The following is a 22,163-nucleotide window of genomic DNA, read 5'->3' as shown; positions in this document are numbered from 1 at the left end:
AATAACTCAATGTAGTGATTAGCATAGAACTAGCCAGAGAAGACGATGATTTGGGAAATCTATAATTACCATTTTATATTAAAGAGAAAATGAGGACAATTAGGTGGTGGGTTAAAAAAAATTAGGTATTTAAACCTCAAAACGAGTTTAGATTGTTATCGAGTTGATGCATGCATTACCGGGAATCCCTCTGAAAGGATTTCGACGATATACTCAGACCTCTGAAAATCTGAAGATGCATGTGCATTCATTTCTCATTAAACTTTTCAAGCCCGTGATGAAGACTAGTTTTATCTAGTCGAAATATCGGGCAAATAAATTTGTAAACCTTAGTTGTACTTCCGATCAGCCTTGCCTTCAAATTTAAATGTTCATTCAAGCCTCCCTGTTATGGGGTAGATTTCTTGGCAATTCCCGAAAGAGCCTTTCTGGAGGTATCAAATTCTAAAGGTAATGGTACTTTAAAAATTCCTGGTAAGGCTCTGCTTACAAGGTACATTATCTTTAGTTAGACATTTTATTAATTCTTTGATCCTTTTTTTTGCAGCTGTACCCACAACACCTCCTACAACAGGTGCGGCCTAAGATGCTTGTGTTGTTTTCAGTTTCCCTAAAACTGAATCTAAACTTACCATTTTGGAGTTCTGGGCCAATTTTAGCAGCAAATTTGAACAGTAGTACCATTGGCTGGGATGTTGAATTCTGTACGTCTTTTATCATCTGGCCTTTAAAACCATCACTGACAGTGTTTCAAACAAAGAGAAAACTGAATATTATAAAATGTATTTTTCCCTCTCTCAGTTTAGCCCGAATCCATGCCCATGAAGAAAACTCACAGAGAACTTCTAGTACAGTAGAAAACACCTTTTTACCGATACTAGAGCTACCATCTTTTTTTTTCGATGACCGCTTTGCACTGCGAATTATACGCGATAACAAACATAGTATTTGTCTGAAAACTGGCCAATGTAACTTTTATTACACACTTTTTAAAATTTGCAGTGCCAACGACAGCACCTGTTCCAACCACAGGTGAGGACTAGAATAAAATTTCACCCTCCCACAAAAGACATAATATATCTTTGCATACCAAGAGATGTTTTTACATCCAGATCTTCAGATGGCAGGGGCGGGGATGGTGGGAACGGGAGATGATCTCTGACCAAAACAAGTTGTGTGGGCGACACGACCTGCAAGCCTCGGGGGTTTGCCGCAAAAGTGATTAAGAGGGTCGACCTCCCAACACCCCATCTTCGAGATCCCCTTCCTACCTGACATTTCCATTCCCTCTCCTTCAATTGTCAAACAGCTGCAGTAGGTTTGTCTCAATTAATCCCTTCCAAAGACCAGAGAGGTTACGCTAGGTGTCAACAATCAGAGAAAAGAAACAACAACAACAACGAACAATGAAATCTAGCGCTTACTTGCTAATACAATTAAGAGAAAGGATTGTAGAAAATTGTGATGAACGACTTAATCAGGAGATTTATGGAAATTTGCATACACTTCGGGCTAATAATAGAGATTAGCAAATTGACATTTTAGAACATTCTTGTCCAAAAGTAGTATCGTAGTAAATGAGTTCTGAAAAGTTCCAGACATTATACCCAGTGCTAGAACTGGACACAGACACAAGAAATGGGTAATTACTTACCCCTATCCCGACAACTTTTTGTTGTTGGACACTAGAGTGGGTATCCTATGCGAGGTTGAACATAATAATAAGCTATTGTTTCTAACATAGTTGGTAAACTGGACCCGAATTTTAAAATTGCATCTTATTAATTTGCAGTGCCAACGACAGCACCTGTTCCAACCACAGGTGAGGACTAGATGAAAATTTCACCCTCCCACTGAAAAGATGTAACATACCAAGGAATGTTTTTAGATCCGTATCTTCAGATGGCGGGGGCGGGGATGGTGGGAAGGGGATGATCTCTGGCGAAAGCAAGTTATCACCATTTGGTGCCACGACCCACAATCCTCGGGGGTTTGCCGCAAAAGTAATTAAGAGGGTCGGTCCCCGTACACCCCGTCCTCTACGTCCACTTCCTACATGACATTTCCATTCCCTGTCCTTCAATTGTCAAAGAAATATTAAGTCTTTTTCCAGGAAATTGTGGTTTTTCTGAAAATTATAAGTAAAATTGATAAACTATTTTGATCATTTTTTTTTTTTTGTAATCGTAATGTTTTTATTCATTAGATATCAACGAGTGCCTCTCTTCACCCTGTGACGCCAATGCCGTTTGTCAAAATACCATTGGTTCCTTCACTTGCACTTGTATTGCTGGATTTACAGGAGACGGATTATCCTGCACGGGTGAGATTTAAATAAAAACGAGTTAACTACCTGACTTTTGTGTCTAATTTTTTTAAATATGTTCCTTTTATACCCACTTAAGGCCTTTTATACCCACTTAAGGCTTTGTTACGCTTTTTTTTTCTTTGTTCTTATTGGATTTGAATTAAAGGCTTTTCTCTATAAAAATTTAGAGCAAAGCCCCGTTTACTCACAGCCAACCAATGCAAAGACTTCTTTATGAAGCTGTGTTGTCCATTAAGTCTTCATACAACACTACTGATTGGTAGCTTTATGCAAAATCTGGAAAAGATTTCCCATGTTAAAAGTAAAAATATATATATATTAAATAAGTTATACTCATTATTTCATTGCCGAAAAGAATGATAGACGCGCTCATACAGTTTATCAAAAAGGGCAACAATTCATTAAAAAGAATAAATATTGCTGGTATATTTGTTCGTTTTAGATTGTTTCAACTCTTAAAATTTAAATACAACAACAAATAATAGCTTGCTAACAATGTTGCAATCAACCTTTATTTTTCAGCATTGCCAACTACTACAAGTAAGTGATGATACTAAAATTTTTGGTTCACTGTGCGATTAACAGTTTTCACCTCTGATGCTAACTTTGTGGACGTCCCCTTTTAAGATCTTTAAAAAGATCATTTACGGGGACGCCTATTCCTTAAACCTGTCAGTTTTTGTCAAACGTTCAACTTACGTTTTGGGCTATTTTTATGCATGAGAGAAATAGAAAGACGGTTTTGCAGCAGGTCAGTACCTACCATTTTGTACAGCAGTTTTTTTGTCACATAAAGGTTCGTTGAGTCGACGACGTGTCGTGCAACAGAAACTTCATCACTTCAGGCCAAAAAAGAGATTACTCTCCAAGTGTTTTCCGGTCATTCCCCGAACAGAGGAAAGAAATCATATCAACAACCCATAATGCAATCTTCTCTTGCTAAACACACTTTAAAGAAAGGATTTTACCTAGAAAATTTTAAGGAAGTACTTAATCGGTTGATTTACAGAAATTTACCATTCGGACAGGAACCCATATGGGCCGGCCTGCTTTGGGTTAATAATAGGATTAGCAAATTGTTCTTCTAGAACTATTTCTTTAAAAGTATGGTACTGTAGTAGGATGAGTACCTTAAGGTTCTAGACATCATAACAGTAGTAATCTTGAAACAGCAAAACACTTCACCCATCCTGGCGGCAACTTTTGTTGTTGTGATGGAACTGGACTGGAAATCCTATGTGAGGCTGAACGTAGTATACGCCACTGTTTCAATGATAGTTGGAAAACCGGCAGACATTAGGATTCTTATTACATCTTATTCAATTTGCAGTGCCAACGACAGCACCTGTTCCAACCACAGGTGAGCATTGCAATAAAATTCTTCCTCCCACAGAAGGGCATAAAACATCTTGCAGATGAGGTACCAGGGGACTTACATCATAATGTATTTCGGGGGGGGGGGGGGGGGGGGCATTCAAGACCTTACGGAGGGGGGAGCGAAGAGGGTTTCCTCTCTGAGACCGAATTATGTCGGCGCCACGAACCAGCGAGCCTCGGATCCTTTTGGTAGAACTATAAGAAGGGCAGCCCCAGAGGCCCTTTACTATTGTTGTAAATGTTATTTTTAATTTTTGTAATCATAATCTTTTGTATTTAACAGATATCGACGAGTGCCTCTCTTCACCCTGTGACCCCAATGCCGTTTGTCAGAGTACCATTGGTTCCAATTCCTTCACCTGCACCTGCAATGCCGGCTTTATAGGAGACGGATTATCTTGTACCGGTAAGATAAAAAATCGTGTGAACGATACGACTTTTACGTCATGTCATTTTTATTCAATACATATCTTGTCCGCTATCACATAGTACGGCTATGTAAGGACTTAATACTGACAAAAATTAATTAGAGACTTATAATTAGTTTTAAACTACTTATTAATCAAGTATATCATGGGGCCTTTTTAAGGTGACTGCTGACGAAGATTATGGAGATTTCATCACTTTTTTTCAACAGATATTAATGAGTGCATGAATTCACCATGTAGTACCTTTGCGGTTTGTCAGAATACCGTTGGTTCCTTTAGTTGCACCTGTAATGCCGGATTTACTGGAAATGGATTATCCTGTTTAGGTAACATAAAATCTCTAATTTTACATGAATTGAAATATTAAAGTGCTCAGCCTTTGTAATTCTTCCCTCCCTTGGGCTTTGGCCCTGGGGGGAGGGGGGCGGTATCTCAGGAATTCTTGGTGGAGGTGTGCCACCTGGTTCTTCAAATGCTGACCCTATTTTGGACCAAAAAATGTCATTTTTCATACCCGTTTTCAAACCTGGCGCGCCTCTAAAATCCATACCTATTCTCAGACCTGGCCTTTCAGAAATTATGTCATCATTACTCAGATTAGAGCAGCAACAAAAAAGATTTCTTAAAATCCATTTCGAATTCGCATATTTCTCTTTCTTTCTTACACGTTTGGAATTGAAACGGTAAATACCTTCGTACACTTCCGTAGTTCCCTTGAAAACCATACCCGATTCCAGACCAAAATGAGCAAAGTCTATACTCGTTTTCAGACCAAAGCGGTGCAAAAACCCTACCCTTTGGGGCGGTACATATCTATATATAGGGGAGTACCTCCGGAGGTCCTCGGAGAAACGTCAAACTTCACTTTTCACCCCATGTCAAGTAAGCTGGATTCCTGAATCCTGGAATTTTTTGCTTTTGGAATGCGGAATTTTGCTCAAGTATCCGGAATCCCGTGAACGCTAGGAATCTGGAATCCAAGTTACACTGACAAGGATTCGGAATCCAATAACTGGAATCGAAGTGAAGAGAATCGGTCATATACGTCGCCGGGCGCTCCGCACGTGCCGGTTTAAAACTCAAAACGTACGAATGCCTTATATAGTAAACTAAAATGAGTTATTGTATTTCTTTCTTTTCTTATTTCTTATGTAATTTAATAACGTTATTATTTAAAGTCTTGTCTTGCCTAGATTAGCATTATAGCTATTTGCAGGACATAAAGTATCGTAAACTTAATTATATTTCTTTAAATAAATACATTGTTGTTGTTGTTGTTGTTGTTGTTGTTGTTGAATCTTGAATCCACAGCGTGGAATCAAGAGTGGCTAGACTGTCTTGGATGAGCTTGCATGGAGCGATCTCATTTGCCAAATGAGCGTGAACAAAACATTTTGGCCCAACACCTGTGATAGTTCCACGTTTGACCCTGCGCGCCTTAAAGTTTTGATTTATTACATCGTTATACATTTAAAACTTAATGACTGGTTCCGAGGAAAACGAAATTAACTGTTTCCCGAAAGACCAGTCTTTAAGTGATTTGTTATATAGCTGGAAATTTTGAAGCTGGAAATTCATTAAACCTCGCTGTCACGGAGGTCGTCGGTCAACATTCGAGGGTAACAGCGCACTGTTACCCTTTGACGTCATAGATTTTGCGATGTTAACGTTGCTTGCTCAGAGATTTTGCCGGGAAACATTTTCATTGTTAGATGTCATGTGACCTCGAAGTAACCAATGAGAGCGCGCTGGGAAAAAAATTCCAGCTATATAACAATGATATAAGCATCATATTCATGCTTTCTGAATCACGATGTTTTCTATTATCCATGTTTTGATCATCAAGATATCAACGAATGTTCCACGTCTTCACCCTGTGACGTCAACGGAGCTTGTTTGAACATATTCGGTTCTTTTCTTTGCCTATGTTTCCCCGGATTTAATAGCGACGGAAGAAATTGCACGGGTAAGATATAGATACAAAGAGAATTATCCACCAAAATTATTCCGTTGATGATAGAAACAAAATGTTACATTTAGTGCCTAAAATAAAAACTAATGATAATTAGTAGGTAATGCATGGGTTTCAATTTTGTTGGGTGTTTTACGCAAATGTTTAACGGCGACTTTGTTACTGGCGGTTGTGGAGGGACATTTTTTTCCTTGTCCCTTTCCATGATATAATTAACTTCAGTGCTTTGTTTCGATATGGTATTAGCCGCCAGAGTATTTGATGGAGTTTTGTAAAGACACTCTAACTTTAGAGTTTGCGGACGAAATCCTATGATGTGACCATTCAGATAAAAGCTCTGTGCCTGTAGACATACACATGGTGCTATTTGTTTTTTTCAAAATTTCACAAAATGAAATTTTCATGGGAAATCTGGTTAATTTTAATAAACCGTAGTAGACAAAACGGGCGAAGAAGGGAGTGACTAGTACAGTGTACTTTTTTGTTTATGTTCTCTCCTCTATTCATAGATATCAACGAGTGCCTTTCTTCTCCCTGTGACGCGAATGCCAACTGCCAGAACACCATCGGTTCTTTTCAGTGTTCGTGTAACGCTGGATTTACTGGAGATGGAATCACTTGTTCAGGTATTTAAAAAGAAATAGTTAGCTAAAAGAATAGACCTTCCACGTATTCTTGGGCGCAGAGCCATCAAGGGGAGGGGGGAGGTTGTGGGTGGTGGGGGGGGGGGGAGCAACTCAACAAAGTTTTGCGTGTTATACAGGGAGGCTCCAGCCTCCCTGTATAACAGCTGGACTTCCTGAGGTCCAGCCTCTTACCCTTTTATTTACCATTTTCATACAACTTTCATCGCTAAAACAGTGTAGCGTTTTGTAAATTAAAATGATATAGCCATAGGGCGAGTCTTTCGAAACATTTTAATAAAAGGACCCTTTCGTATACTAAAAATAACTAGTGAATTTCCAGCACCTGTTCGATATACCAGAAGCTTGAAAAAGGTACCCCTTACGAGTGAAGCCCCACCTCAGGGGTGTAGGCCATTATACGGAGTGCCCCCTGGAGGGCTCAATAAAGCCAGGGAAGGTCCATTTATACCGTATAAAGAACTAAAAATAAAAGCCAGAACGGGAATTGAGGACTGACGTCAGAAGTGCCAGCACAATGGATAATTTATCTTAGCAGTCAGATTCTTTTGAGTAGGTCGAATCGTTCCCAGTCCTTCTTATTTGTTGTTATTGAGAGCTATGATGCCTGGGGGTGAGCTTTGCTCTTTGAAAGACAAAACTGAAAAGTGGGTGTGTTGTTTCCAATTTATTTCGTTTGGTCCTTTTCTGATCATCATTTTGAATTCTTGGTCTTAGCTAACCCAAAGCTCTGTCACTACCCTTGAACGTTAACAAGCAATTCTTACCATAATAGGTTAAGCGATCTGTTTTAAAACACCTTCTTCTGTTTAAAGTATTTTGCCATAAGCAGACATCCGCCAGTGCACGAGATTATTTTAGCAGGAAATGCATTAGAACTATTCTCCTTTCCCTCTTGCCAGTTGAGCAATCCATTATTTTTTGTAAAACGAAAACGTACTTAATGATGATCGGAGCATGCAGTTTTGAGCGAGGTGAAAACTAAAATGCCTTTCTTGCATCCCATAAGCCATAAGATAAACTACAAAAAAAAACGAAAAGAATAACTTACAGGAAAGAGAAAGAAGTAACGTTGTTCATAATCCAGCTACATAATTATTCAGTTTTAACTTATAAATTTTACACGAATATTCATGAACGGGTGGTAAATACGATGCAGCTTGGTCGCAAATACATCCACCCATCCACCTATTTTTAAAGACTACAAAGCAAAGTAAAAACTGTTTTATTAATTTTAATCTTGCAGTACCAAGCACAGCTCCTCCTACTCCTACAACTGGTGAGTGAGTTTTCTAAGGAAGACCCCAACCCTCCAACCTCATTCTACGAGATAATCAAAACTGGTTTTCCGACTGGGAGCATCCGTTTATTGATAAACCAATGGTCATAAATGTGCCCGCTGTACCAAGCGCACTGCTATAAGCTTGTGTTAGAATATTATATCCCAGCAACAAGCAGCAAATTCAAGCAAGATCTCCCTTAATTCATTACGTTCTCGACTACGCCGCCAACACAAAATCGAGAAGTGAAAGGGAGGCTTTGATAATAGGCCACAGTTGCAATTATAAAATACATGACTCACATTCTTTTGCGATCGATCAATTGCTAGATTTGAACGAGTGCCTCTCTTCACCCTGTGACGCCAACTCGACAAAATATGGGATCGAGGCTCCAGCCCGAGGTCCAGCCTCTTACCCTTTTATTTACCATTTTCATATCTGCACCTTTCATCGCTAAAACAGGGAGTATTCTTCTGGGTGTTTTGTCTGCAATATTTTTTTCGTTTGGTCCTTTTCTGATCAAATCTTTCCCAGGGGTAGAGGGAAAGAAGGCTGCGGAAGATTTGTCTTTAACGTTCTTTTTACTCTTTTTCTTTTAGCTATCTGTCAAGACATTGCCTCCTCTTGCGCTCAGTTAAGTTTTTTCTGGTGTTCTTCGGCTCCAAGCTCCTGCCTGAGGACCTGCAATAGATGTCCTGCATAAAGTCACAGCAATGATCGAGATACGCAGTTTCAGAGGCTCATGCTCATTCTAAGTTTCTGGCTAAACATAGCTGTAATACTCTCTTATAACTGACGCCGTGCTTGAACCACTTTAATTAAATTTAACTTGTTATCGAATGTTTTTGCCAATTAAGAGAACTGCATCTCAAGTTGCATTGAAGAGGCTGAAATAAAGTTTCTTTAAAACGTTCACACTGGCTCCTGTTAGGTATTTTGTTGAACTTCATGTGTTAACATACTCAGTACGTAGAATCAATTTTGCAGTGTCGAAGATCATAACTTTTTCAGGACGAGTGACTTCCCTCGGTAAAAAAAACAATAAATAAACGGTTTAATTTTTAATGTGACTGATCAATGTTGCATTTCTCCTGCTGCCAATGAGGGGTTGTTCCTGCCATGCGGGACATTATTATGTGTATTTTAAAGACATGAAAGCGAGCCAAGAAGCCTCCCTGCTTTCTGCAACGAAAAATTAGGAAATTTTTCCCCTCCTCCCCCTCCCCCTCAGTTTGCTCCACTGTACTCTTCTGAATGGCGAGTGAATTTTGTACCATGACCTCCTTTGCTGGGATTATCTTCTCGTGTATCTGGATTTTCCTAGCTTCATGCGCTTTATGCGCTTGACTCAATTAAATGAACGGCCATTCCTGTGGCAAAATGTATTCCAAATAGGGATTGTCATTATTTTGTATCCCAGCAAACAGAATTCACCGAAAGTGTGACTCGGCCAACGTTAATATCTGACTTAATAATAAATTATCGTGTAAAGACACATGAAGCATAGATCTCGATAAATACTCCGAGTGGGCGGAATAAACCTTTTTAGGGTGGACGTTTCTCAACCCACGTGACGGTACCCCAGAGAACACAGGCGTCCCAAACTGAATATGTGTGCGCATGCTAAAAATTAATGCATCTGCTAATATTGCGTGATGTAGCATTTCATAGGTTTATAAGGGAAAAATAAATACACGCATCACCTTGCGTAGCTGGAAATGATGATACGGAGGGAAAAGAGAAAGAAGAGAGAAGACAGAAAGGGAGAAAAACCTTAGCTATAAGGATGTGGAGTGGGAGAAACTTCTCTATGAGGATCTGCTTAAAAAGCAAAGAGTCTGACATCTGAAAAGAAATTGTCAAAAAAAGGCAAGCTAAACTTAGTGTCAGCTCACATTCAGCTGTCAGCAGCAATACAAAGTGTCTCCACTAGAAAAGATGCAAGTAGCTCTGGAGCAAACAGCAGCTCAGAAGCAAGAGAAGAGAGTAGCCTGCACTATGTTGTGCAGAAAGTTGGGAGTGATTCCTCCAAGAATGATGAATGAAAATGATGATGATGATGATGACAATATACCTTCGCAAAACTGGCATCCAACAGTTGGAATGAAAGTGATAGCAATGTACCATTAAGCGTACTCGCCAAACACAGCTGTTAATAAAGTTCTATTATTACATTCCTTATGAAGCAAGGCAAGAGACTGGAGATTTATGATTTTATGATGCACAAAATAAGGTTTTATTGGATTATCAAGAGGAAACCAAAAATCCATGTTGTAATACCAGGGGGTGGGTCATGTGATTTTCAACCTTGCTTTAGGGGTGGATCAGTCATTTTTGTGCCGAAGGGAGGGGGTGGGCCATAAATTTTTTTATCAACCACATTTCCAACTGCTCCGTACCACCCCTTATACTTTTTTACCAGTCCCTAATAGTACTGTAACTTCTTTACATTAAACTCCACATTAAGACTCTGAAAATAATCTACTTTAAATATTTTTAAAGTGCTCCTATCAGCGTTGCACTATGTTGACGGGATCAAGAGTTGAGAGTTGGGCCTGTGATACTTATAACTTTACAAACGACACTTTTGGGGCGATTGACTCTCAGGGAGTCATTCAGTCAACAACATGCAAGGCTCTGTTTCAGGATAATCTGGAAGAGACAAATTATACTTTTGAGCTAGAGACTCGGGCACAAATCTGCCGCCTAAGAAATGAAATGTGCCCCGAAAGTGTTTAGCACAAAGTTTTGGAGCTGTGAGAGATATCAAGAAGTCTGGTTGAATTCCATCAGGATTTCCATCTTCTACATGCCAACCTAAAAGTTAATTGAAGAACAGGAGACAAAAATCAGACTTTGACTCAAATAAGGGTTTGTAAGTCTAAGGCAAACTCCCTTGGATTGAACCCATTTAAGCCATCTTAAAATTGTACAAAAATATAGGGGTGGCGAATGGCACGTGGGTGTCGGAAAATTTTGGCAGGATCTCGAAATCTCGGAAGCGTTTTTGATAAGTCTCGAAGTCTCGTTTTTTCATTGTTTGTTTTTACTTTTTTTGAGTCTCGAAGCGTTTCACCAGAGAGTCTCGGGCTCGGATTCTAACTAGGATCTCGGCGTCTCGGCGAGTCTCGGATTTTACCATTCGCCACCCCTAAATATGAAGGTGTCCAAATAGTTTACTTTAAGAGCCAACCATGCTGGCATCACTTAATAACATTGATTTGTGTATGTAATCAATGAAAACAAGCCACCTTATAGTTTACAGCTTGGTCATGTAGCCCTTATGATCTTTTTGAGTCTAGAGTAATAAATTCAATGGGCAGCTTTATAGTTAGAATTAACTAAGGGTGTGGTAGCATGGTTGCTGATTTGTTTTATTTTCTATGCATAACTACTTAGCATGTTATAACATTCAGTGCTGCTCTATACATTCTGGGCATGCAAGAATTTAGCCTTGAAATCGTTATAAAATTTTGGATTTTGAGTCTAAATTAATAGTAATATTGATTAAATTTGATGAAATACGAGTTAAGACTTTTTAATGAATGGTGAAACATTTCATTATTCTTCTTCTATGTTCATGTTAATTACCCACAATGGCCTCAATTTAATGCAATAATTCTTTTGAACTCCATCAACTGGAAGGAGTAAGTATGTGTTTTTTAATCAGGCTCAAAATGGCTGTACTATTGGCTAAGTTTCTTTGGGGGAGGGGGGGGGGGGGTTATGGGCTGAGACAAAGTTGGGGTCATCAGGGCCAATACCCAGCCATCTTGAAGATTAATCAGTAAAGAATTTATTATATGACCAAAAAGAGAACTTTTTTCTTGCAGACCAACTCAGAAAGTCCGGAGTGGGCAAGATGGGTCTAACTGGTCTACTTGTGTGGCCAATCAGAACACAGAATACACTTCACCTTGCGCCCTTGTTGATTCAGCCATATAATAAAGACTACCTGTAGTAATGATATTATTGACCTGCCATTGAAAAACATGGTCTTACAATGCTATTGTACATTTCTTCTCTATCTCGTCTAACCTAGGGAGCAAGGGATGGCGCAGTGGTGAGAGCACTCGCCTCAGGGATGGCAGAGTGGTGAGAGTGCTCGCCTCCCACCAATGTGGCCCACGTTCAAATCCCGGGGTCAGCGCCATACTAGTGTGGGTTGAATTTGTTGTTGGTTCTCTCCTTTGCTCCGAGAGGTTTTCCTTCGGGTACTCCGGTTTTCCCCTCACCTCAAAAACCAACATTTCCAAATTCCAATTCGATCAGGAATCAGGTAGACGAAGAACCACTTTGTGGATGTGCTACCTCCAATTCATTATAATATATATCATTATTATTATTATTATTATTTACCTGAAGGGATGTCCACTGAGCAAACAGGAATGTTAACATCCTTCAAGGTTGATAATGCATCTCCAAATGGTGGCCGTGCATTCCCTTTAAAACTGAAGCCAAAAATAGCATCCACCACCAACCTGTATTGCTCATTAATCTGGCTTGACGATGGTAACTCAGGAATGAATGGTATGTCCATCTTTTCACACTGTGTCACAAGGTTTTTGAAAAGCTGTTGCTCTGACTTCTTGGGATAATAAATCTTTGGATTGTATCCCTAATATAACAGTGAACAAATCTCACTATTACTAAGGAAGAGTCTCTAATCAACAATAACACTGGCCAGTATCAAGTTTAAAGTGCAATAATATTATGAACGCATATGAAGTTCTTTGTTATTATGTTCAGTTTGTTTGTTTTTTTTTTACTGTATTATTTTGAGGTTTCCCGTTCCCTCTATGTTTGGTTATCGTCTGCTATGTATCTAGAGTAAATGTTGTCTTGTCTCTTGGGCTTATCATTTTTGGTGGGTGACGCACTGTGGGTAATATCATGTCTGAGTAAGATTGTGATTATCTCAGTTTAATGTCTCTATTAGGCCCAGTTCAAACATTGAACTTTTCATGTGTTGAGCTTAATACCTATTTCAGTCAACCCATCCATACAATATAACAAAAAAAATTGTTTTCATCTCAGATTTCAGCTGTAGACCGCACCCCACCCTCCTTCTGTAAACCCCATATCCTTAGTATACCCAAAAGCCCTGGTTAAACTTTCCCCTAGGTTGAGAAAACAGCAGACATTTCTCATAGTCACTACTGGTTTCCCTATCAAAGGAAAGTCTGAGGAACGAGTGCAGAAATTTCTTACAATAACATGCTACTTCCCAGATCTGGTTTATGCTTCAGGAGGCCCTGCCAGGGTAAATTCTGACAAACCACATGGCCCAAAAAGTATACATATTCTTGTCCCGTTACAGTAAGTTGAAGTTTGTTTTTAAGTTTTTCTTGGGGGAAAATAATGCTTGTTTTAGAAACTGCTTGTTTGAGAATCTCTTTGTTAAACTGCTCTCAAAGCCCTCCAGATCTATGTACACCCCTCCCAAACTGTAAATAAATAAGCTTAGGGCTTATAAGCCAGAATTTTGAGGCATAATTCTTATAAGTGATGTTTTTTTTTTCCATATTCGTTTTAATGAAGAAAACAGCATAATATAAGGATTTAAAGGTATACTGCACAGCTTATAGCATGTAGTTGACAACAATGTAATGCGTGATGCATAGTTTATATGCATGGAGCTCTACTCTCCCTTGTCAATATTTATCATAAACAGACATACAAACATCTTAAGGTGCCTAGCCGCAACTAGTCCATCGCCTCCATTGTTACCAGGGCCGCTACAGACCAGAACGTTTGGATGACTAGGTCCTCTGGGATACGCTTTGGTAAGAGCTACAGCCACGCTTAATCCAGCCAACTCCATCAGCTGGTCCACGCTGAACGAATACTCATTAAACAACTCTTGATCTATTTTTTGTGCTTCGTCTTGGGTTAAGTACTTCATGGTCACTCTGGTCGTGCAGAAGTGCTTAAAATACTGAGGAAAACGCCCACAAAGCGGCGCTATGCGGAAGATCATCAACCCAGCGGGGCCACTCAAAATGCCCACGAGAAGGAAAAACCTCCAGCCCATGCCTGCGATATTCATAAGTGACCAGCGGCATTTTAAAATCGCCAATTGTCACGCAACGCAAACCTTTTCCCTAACGCAACACATAAAAATGATTTCGTTTATCAATAATATTTTCTAGGGGGTTTGCGGACGAAAAGAAAGGGTAGCCTGCCCCACAGACGAAACAAAGCTCTACTAACCGAGGCTAAATTACGTCTGCAACGCAGGCTACGAAAAGGGATACCTCTCACCAGGAGCCGATTACTTAATTAAGGAATCGGCTCCTGCTCTCACAAATTGGGGAGAGGAGGGGAGTCACGGGCACCACAGGACCCTGGCAGGGACTCTCTTGAGGAGAAGTTTATTTTTCACTCTCCATACTCTGCTTGACCCTTAACAATGAAGAAAAAAAAACACGCAAAGACTAAACGTTTGACTTTTATTAGGTCTTTCACTGTGGTAATCACTTGGAAAGATAACAAACGACGTCCTTGACCAGTCTTCCTTTTCACGAACCTGTTAATAAAGCAATGAACACTGTCTCAACAAGAACTTACGTTAGCGAGGTGATAAGCGTATGAATGGGTTTTATCGCAGCTCGCTTTAAACAGATAACTAGAAATACGTTTATCCCAGATTCAGATTCAGGGTCAATGGCAGTATAATCGGATGTTTTACGGTCATTTCGCCCCTGTTACTTAGCCATCTATTTTAGAACGCGGGATATTCATTGGGAGCTTGCTTGTTTTGGTTTATGGCTTATAGATCGACACATAGCCTGTTCCAGGCCGTTCCAGGTACATAAGTGGCGAGTAACGCGAAATGGCTCTCTAATCAGCCATACGGGAAAAGATGGCGGCTGTACATTTTACCACAATTCCTTTCCAACCTAACACGGCCAATTACACATAAGGTCGTATTTTTTTTGGAGGGGGGGGGGGGGGGCGAAATTCGTCCCTGTAATAGCAACATTGCCTATCCTAGGTTTTAGGTTTATAAAACTTTTCTGTGCATTTTTATGAACAATTTTATGGTTTTCATGCGCTAAGAACTGTGGGTAAACGACGTCCTTGCTGCCTAAACGTCTGGGACAGCCTACTCAATTTTAACATAGGATAACACAAACAGACCCACGATAAATTCCCTCGGAAAGCAGACGTTTGAAGGCCGATTAGCGCTTATCCGGGGTTAAATTTGGACCGGGGTTTCTTTTTCTAGCGCTTATCCGGGGTTAAATATTGACCCGGGTTTCTTCTTCTTTCGTTCAAAAGCCTTTTATCAGTGCAGATGATTTTTTTCTGTTATACCATCCAATCATCAAATTGTTGGCAAAAAGAATTTAACTGAATTGGCGTTTTACGCTTTCATATCTAAATTCAAAATTTTGCACAAACCCTGGGTTGTCTTAACCCAGCTTCAAACAACCCGGCCCAACTGCCCCGAAAACTTACCGGGGCTTTCCAGAAATGAGTCCCAGGATGAAATAGGCCATGGTTGTATATAGGTAGGTCAGTACTATAGTTGATCGGAAGAAACTGTCATATATACGACCGAAGTTATATCCGTAAAAATGCAACCCTTTAACTCAGCCATAGACCCTGCTGATAGGTAATTTATTAATTTACTTAGTGAACTTGTTTTACCTTGAACTCGGTTCAAATTTATGGTCGATGCTCAGCAGAGATTGCATGTCTTTTTGCAGTTCTTCTTCATGAAGCTATGGGTCGTACAATACTTTGTGTATTTAGCACAAGAACCATATGTGTCAACGCACGGGACTGTTGGACGGAAGCATTTATTATGATATGAGTAAAACTAACAAGTTCCGTTGAACACTTTGTTCAACAGGTCGGTCCTCACTTAAATTAAAGACAAAGAAAAAAAATATCCACTCTTTCAAGTCGCCCCACGTAAGGGAATCCAAGACAGTTTTGGATTCTGGATTTCACACAGTGGATTCCGGATCGGCCTGGTACTGGATTCCAGTCTTTGTAAGAGGAACTTTGGATTTTGAATTCCAATCGTTAGTGGGATTTGCGATTCCTAAAGCTGTATTCCAGATTCCAAAGCCCAGGATTCCAGTTTTCCCAAGCATAAGTTTACCGGATTCCGGATTCAGTGACTAGCCAACATTTCCCGGATTCTGGAATTCGGTCCTTACATGGGAGGAATCAAGGACCCAGACTCGTTGGGATCATAACACTTTATGCTAGACATGGCTCAAAGCTAAGTTTTTGCTGAAAGTTCAACTAAAGATTTTTTTTCCTTGAATTCAATTCTCCGGGCAAATCTTTTTCGATACTCTCAATCCACTTTTTAGCTCTTTCATGGCCGTACCTCTTCGCTTTAAGAAGGTAACTTACTAAACTTTAGTTTTCATTCACAGTTATTTACATTTCTTTTATCTTGAAGTTTACCTGTTGTTGGAATGGGTGCTCCTAAAAGAATAATGATTCGTCATTGTGAGTATTGAAAATCAATAATACTTTTTAAATCAGTGACGGATCCAAAAATCTATGAAACTGTCAGTAAACGCCGGCGAATGAAAATGTGGGATGAAAAAAAAAAAGTTTTGCAAAGAACCTATCACTCACTGATATGTCCTTTGGAGTTACTTTTATCCAGTCACTAGATGAGAACATAAGTTGCCAGGGTGTAGACGAAGGTAGACTACGAGCAATCTCTCTTTTTTCTTATTCTGTCGGGCGAAACCCAAGAGAAACAAAAATGACCAGGTGCGTGGCAGAAAGCGCCTCGTCTCTCGCGTTTTGCCACTCAACGCTCACGCGCGCGTGCACTCCCGTCATTAGTCTAAGGTGAGGGCAATTGCTCAAATTGCTTAATACAGATTGCTACTCAAACATAAAAAGAGAGTTCCACGCTATGTTTCTGCTCAAAGTTAAACTAAGGATCCTTTCCCTTGAATTCTCCAGGGAAATCTTTGTCGATACTCTCATTCACTTAAGCTCTTCCATGGCCTTAGCACTTCGCTTTAAGACGGTAACTTACTAAAATTTAGTTTTCATTCACAGTTATTTACATGTATTTTTTTTATTTTGAAGCTTACCTGTCGTTGGAATGGGTGTTCCTAAAAGAATAATGATTCGTCGTTGTGAGTATTTCGAACCAAGAATATTTTAATTTGAAATTTGACGATTCCAAAAATCTATGAAACTGTTATAAACGCGTACGAATGAAATTAAAATATGAGATGCAAACAATTTTTTCCAAAGAACATATCACTCACTGATATGTCCTTCGGAGTTAATTCTATTCTAACTAATTGAGAAGTCACAAAAGTTGTCAGGATGTAGACGAGAGCAGACTTCGAGCAGTCTCTCTTTTTTTCTATATTCTTTCGTGCGAAACGAGCAAGAAACGAAAATGACCACGCGCGTGGCAGAAAGAGCCTCGTCTGTCGGGTTGCCACTCAACGCTTGCTGCGCGTGTGCACTCCCCTCACTGAATCTAAAAAAGTGAGAGACGCTCATAGCCGGCTAAGGCGAGGGCAATTGGTCAAATTGCTTGATCCAAGTTGGTACCCATACGTAACCAGAGTATTTTTGTTTGTTTGTTGTTTTTTAGCGTATGGAAATTGATTGATGAGTAGATCACAATTATGTCTGTCAAAGTCACATCAGTATCAAGGAAAAACGTCAAATCAGACTTACCACCTCCACTCCCAGTGTTTTTACATTTGTACAGCAGATTCATCTGCTTGACATCAATAGCACTGGGACCTCTCCTCTGGCCGATTTGAGCCTGGGGGTTTAAAGCCGCACGAGAACTGACTGTTAACATGTGATCAGGACCAGGCCAATACTTTGGCGGGACAAAAAATATACGCCGAAGGAGGAAAACTTCCTTTTGCTCTCTAAAAGAGGCTAGACCTTCGCTGTAATGGCTCAGATCATCACGTAAACATAGAAGCCGTCTGAGTAGGGACTTAATACAAAAGTAACTAAAAGTGTCTTGAAAACAAAGGTCAGTAAGTGCCAAATCGAAGTCTTTTATTCCCATTTCAAACCTATACGACATTATATGGTCTTACCCCAGGTTTCTTTACTACAATTGTTGGCTGTCCGTTTTTGCTGAAGTAACTTGTACCGTAATGCATTATACTACCATAATCATATGGAGTGCCGAGGGAATCGACCGAGTAAGAACTCTGCTTCTTAAAGTTGACCTCAAAGCCTATATATTTTGAAAGAAGAAAGGAACAAAATATCTATTTATTAATTGCTTTGCTTAAAGGAATATGAACATGACATATTGAGCATAAGTTAAATTCTCCCCGTGGAAAAGTTCACTGAATGAAAACAGTTACTAATCATGATGTAAAATAGGGCTGAAAATGATTGTATGTTTCACGGCCAAAAGTTGCCTATGTGAGGGAAACCGATATAACGGATCGAAGCGCCAAGAAGAAATGACGGAAATTCGTTCTTATACTCTTGTTTAATAATTTCTTATGCAATATTTTTCCTTGGAGAATTTTTTTACCCCTGAGTAATGTTATAACTTTTAACCTGTTTTTACACGACCCCAGATTGTCTTTGAACTGTTATCGTATTAAAATAAAGGATTTGATGATAATGATGTGCATGATGATGATGATGATGATGATGATGATGATGATGATGGTGATGGTGGTGGTGGTGATGATGATGGTGATGATGATGATGATGATGATGATGATGATGATGATGATGGTGATAATTATGATGATGGTGGTGGTGATGATATGATGATGATGATGATGATGATGGTGGTGGTGGTGGTGGTGGTGGTGATGATGATGATGATGATGATGGTGACGGTGACGATGACGATGACGATGACGATGACGATGACGATGACGATGACGATGACGATGACGATGATAATGATGATGATGATGGTGATGATGATGATGACGATGACGTTGTTGATTTGCTTCCTGCTTGTGTAAAATGGCCGGAGGCTTGCCAAGTTTTAATTTGAAAAGGTAGAAAAACAGTTGTGAAGAAGGAAAACTAGCTTGTCAAGGAAATTCCTATTTGTGTAGCTGGCCCCTTGTTCAGAGTACCATTCAAACCTGAATATCTATTCTCCGCGAAGAGAGTCACAGAAAAAAAGATTGACAACCGGCATTCCGGCGGGGCGATGAACGAGGGATAATAACAACTCAAAGCTATAAGTAATAGCGATGCTCTTTATTTGATCAAATTTGTAAAAACTTAACGGAAGGTAAGGTAAACCAATTAATTATTTCATCGTTCTTACTAGTCTGCTACACAGCCGTTTTTAGAGTCGCGTTGCGTGATGACACTGAAAACGGCCGTGTAACAGACTACGTTCTTACCTGCTTTAATGTTTTCAGTTCGGATGGTGACGTAATCATCTCTGTCTGGACGGGACTGTTCGTGGTAAAAGCCAAGAGCGTGAGCTGGAAATTGATAATTGAATACAACGATTGAGCACACGTAATTAAGCAAGCTGAATATTGGTGGTGAGCCGAATTACAATCGATAAATAAAAAACGTCAGTCATTCTTCCCTTTCAGTTAGATGAGATGCAAAGATTAAATGCAAAATGTCAGGATTATGTAATGGAGTTTGGCGGAATTCTTTTAAGTGACGACTGGATCGAAATTTTGTGGAACAGTATTCCCATTTCATTTACTTAATGCATGGCCGGGCGGAAGGGAGGACATGATCAACTGAAGCTAAATTTGCTTTAACGGTTCCCTTAACGTGTTAGATCCCACGTTAATTAAAAAACTAAACTAATTCTTTTATTAAAATAGGTCTAAAGTCGCATACCCATCTCATGAGCGACAGTACCCATTTGCCAACACCCTCTTGCCAAATTGATTATCTGCTTTCCGCTAATTCTGCCAACGTAGGATGAACATCTAAAAAACGGGGGGGAAAGCACAAAAAGCTAATTCCAGAATCCCTGTCCAAGGCTCTCAAAAGCTACTGAGCTATTTGAAAAATGACTCAACTGATATAGCAAGTAGATCAAGGTTGTGTCGAAGGCCTAGCCACAGTTGTTATCAAAGAAGGAGAGTGCAGTTTTGTTGAGTAATTCTATATTTCATTCAGACACTTACCCTTTCCCCTTGAAGAACTCTACATAATCTTTCTCTGTTGTCCTCTTCTTAAACGTGATGCATGTCTTGCTACTCCATTCATTCATGGCCGCAGTGATAGCACTTACTGCTATGGTCTCCGACGCTGCATACGTACGATAAGCGCTTTTAAGACTGATATCACATGCACGTTATGTTGTAATTTTTTCTTTTCAGTGAATGCAATCCGACCTATAAATCTATGATTTCACATACGTTATATATTGGTCTTACCGGGGGTATATTCTCACGCACCAAAGAAAAAGGCTCAAGCAAAATGCTGAAGCTACTCTAGGTAGTGTTGTACACGTATATACTGGCATTATTGTGCTGTGTTTAACATTGTATTGTTTGTATTGTGTGAAAGAGTAGTAACAGTGACGCGTTTTTAACAGGAGAATACCAGTGCTCAGTAATCAAATATATTAGGCCATTTCCGAGTTCCAAAATATCTCACTTTCAAAACGAGGCTAAGTGCGAAACCTCTGTTGTGAAAATGAGTTTTATTTGCATCACAATTAAAAATCATTTTCATATCAATAAATGGCTTCGCACTTAGCCTCGCTTTGAAAGTGAGATTTTTTGGAACTCGGAAATGGCCTATTTGTAATACTTAGATAATAAGTCCCCGAGGGGGGGGGGGGGGGTTACTCCTAGTAAAACCTTGGTGGGGGTGTACCGCCCTGTTCTTCGAATCCTGATCCGATTTCAGACCAAAAAATGTAATTTTTCACACCCGTTTTTAAACTAGACCTCTAAAATCCATACCCGTTTTCAGACCTGGCCTTTAAGCAGAAATTGTGTTATCATTACTTAGATTAGATCGAAAACAAAGCATTATTCAAATCCATTTCGAATTCGCATATTTCTCTTTCTTTCTTACTCACTTGGAATTGAAACGATAAATACGTTCATACACTCCCGTAGTTACCTCGAAAACCATACCCGATTCCAGACCAAAATGAGTAAAGTGTATACCCGTTTTCAGACCAAAACGGCGCAAAACCCTACCCGATGGGGCGGCACATACCTGTAAGGCTTATATAAGCGAGTCCCCCTGCCCCCCCCCCCCCCCCCCCCCGAGAATAAGTCACGGCGTTATCGACATTAGGGAGGACTTAAACTAGGTCCTTTATGAAAGAATGACTTACAAATAGTAGGATCAAATGTGTATGGTACCACTCCATTAGGCCATTGACGCCGAGAGTACGCACTGCTTCCGCGAGTAAAACCGCCATTTAAGTCAAGTCCCATGTCAACAGCAAAACGCTGGGCTGGAGTTAAAATGATGTCTCCCTCAAACAGCCCCAGTTCATTAGTATTCTCTGTGGGAACAAATTAAAAAAAAGAAAGAAAGAAACGCGGTCTTGAAAAGACTACTTATCACAAAGCACTTTTTCCACAGCACTGTGATGTGCGGTATATATATATTGAAATTTATAATAAGCAATTCCGGGCACAAAAGCAAGACACACGAGCCAAAAGAGGTACCCTCTCTTATTAAAAACTTTTTTAAAAAAGTAATCGATCTTGATCTTTGCCCTCAATCAGTCAATTTAAAACTAATCAGCCAATCTGCCATGCATGTTGCCAGAAAGATCTGCGAAAAAAGTGATCTTTAAACTAGAGTAAGAAGGTGTCTTTTTCAGACAGTAGACTAATATGAAAACTTGTATTTCTCCTTCATTTAAAATTGAAGCCAGTACCTTCTGGATTTTCGGCAAATGCAGTTCCAGCAACTAATAGAACCACCAACAGCTTCATGGTGTCCGCAATCATCTGTTCCTTTTTTTAGCGTCAAAGTCGATTAGAAAGTAACTTACCTTATAGTAAGCCAGACTTTTATGCTAGAACGCTCATTTTCAGCTGCTTGCCTGATTAATCACATCTGAAGCCTGCATAGGGTTCCTTTCAAAAGGATTGTTTTGTAGTTTCGTTCATCGTTATTGTGGTTTTTGTATTTTGCCAGTAACTTTTAGCAGGTGATAACACCCTTAAAACGCCT

General features: G+C 39.7%; 3 protein-coding genes across 4 annotated transcripts in view; 1 reads left to right on the top strand and 2 right to left on the bottom strand.

Moving 5' to 3' along the window:
* LOC140947305 (uncharacterized) overlaps window positions 1-8,945 on the top strand; it is a 26,762-nt gene extending 17,817 nt beyond the window's left edge. Inside the window, exons 6-13 of one of the 2 annotated variants that reach the window (XM_073396366.1) lie at window positions 548-574; window positions 3,660-3,689; window positions 3,990-4,112; window positions 4,344-4,460; window positions 5,981-6,100; window positions 6,616-6,732; window positions 7,997-8,029; window positions 8,630-8,945. In XM_073396366.1, the coding sequence (XP_073252467.1) occupies window positions 548-574; window positions 3,660-3,689; window positions 3,990-4,112; window positions 4,344-4,460; window positions 5,981-6,100; window positions 6,616-6,732; window positions 7,997-8,029; window positions 8,630-8,733 (671 nt within the window). In that variant the 3' untranslated portion in view covers window positions 8,734-8,945. The remainder of the gene's footprint in view (window positions 1-547; window positions 575-3,659; window positions 3,690-3,989; window positions 4,113-4,343; window positions 4,461-5,980; window positions 6,101-6,615; window positions 6,733-7,996; window positions 8,030-8,629) is intronic. The other variant, XM_073396365.1, reaches the window with a different exon arrangement.
* Window positions 8,946-10,248: 1,303 nt separating this feature from the next.
* Window positions 10,249-14,064, bottom strand: LOC140947311 (NAD(P)H-hydrate epimerase-like). The gene is made up of 3 exons (XM_073396373.1): window positions 13,711-14,064; window positions 12,390-12,648; window positions 10,249-10,847 (listed from the first exon to the last, which is right to left on the bottom strand). Exons 1-3 carry the CDS (start codon window positions 14,062-14,064, stop codon window positions 10,642-10,644), a joined length of 819 nt encoding a protein of 272 aa, XP_073252474.1. The 3' UTR covers window positions 10,249-10,641.
* Window positions 14,065-16,419: 2,355 nt separating this feature from the next.
* On the bottom strand, window positions 16,420-21,922 carry LOC140948158 (zinc metalloproteinase nas-15-like). The gene is made up of 9 exons (XM_073397381.1): window positions 21,865-21,922; window positions 21,310-21,483; window positions 20,141-20,264; window positions 19,848-19,939; window positions 19,388-19,471; window positions 18,095-18,237; window positions 17,715-17,805; window positions 17,111-17,131; window positions 16,420-16,481 (listed from the first exon to the last, which is right to left on the bottom strand). The coding sequence occupies exons 1-9, from the start codon at window positions 21,920-21,922 to the stop codon at window positions 16,420-16,422; spliced, it is 849 nt and encodes a 282-aa protein (XP_073253482.1).
* Window positions 21,923-22,163: the final 241 nt, after the last annotated feature.

Source organism: Porites lutea, chromosome 9 (assembly GCF_958299795.1).
Source record: "Porites lutea chromosome 9, jaPorLute2.1, whole genome shotgun sequence".
NCBI classification, from domain to species: Eukaryota; Metazoa; Cnidaria; class Anthozoa; order Scleractinia; family Poritidae; genus Porites; species Porites lutea.
This window is presented reverse-complemented; position numbering and strand designations above follow the sequence as displayed.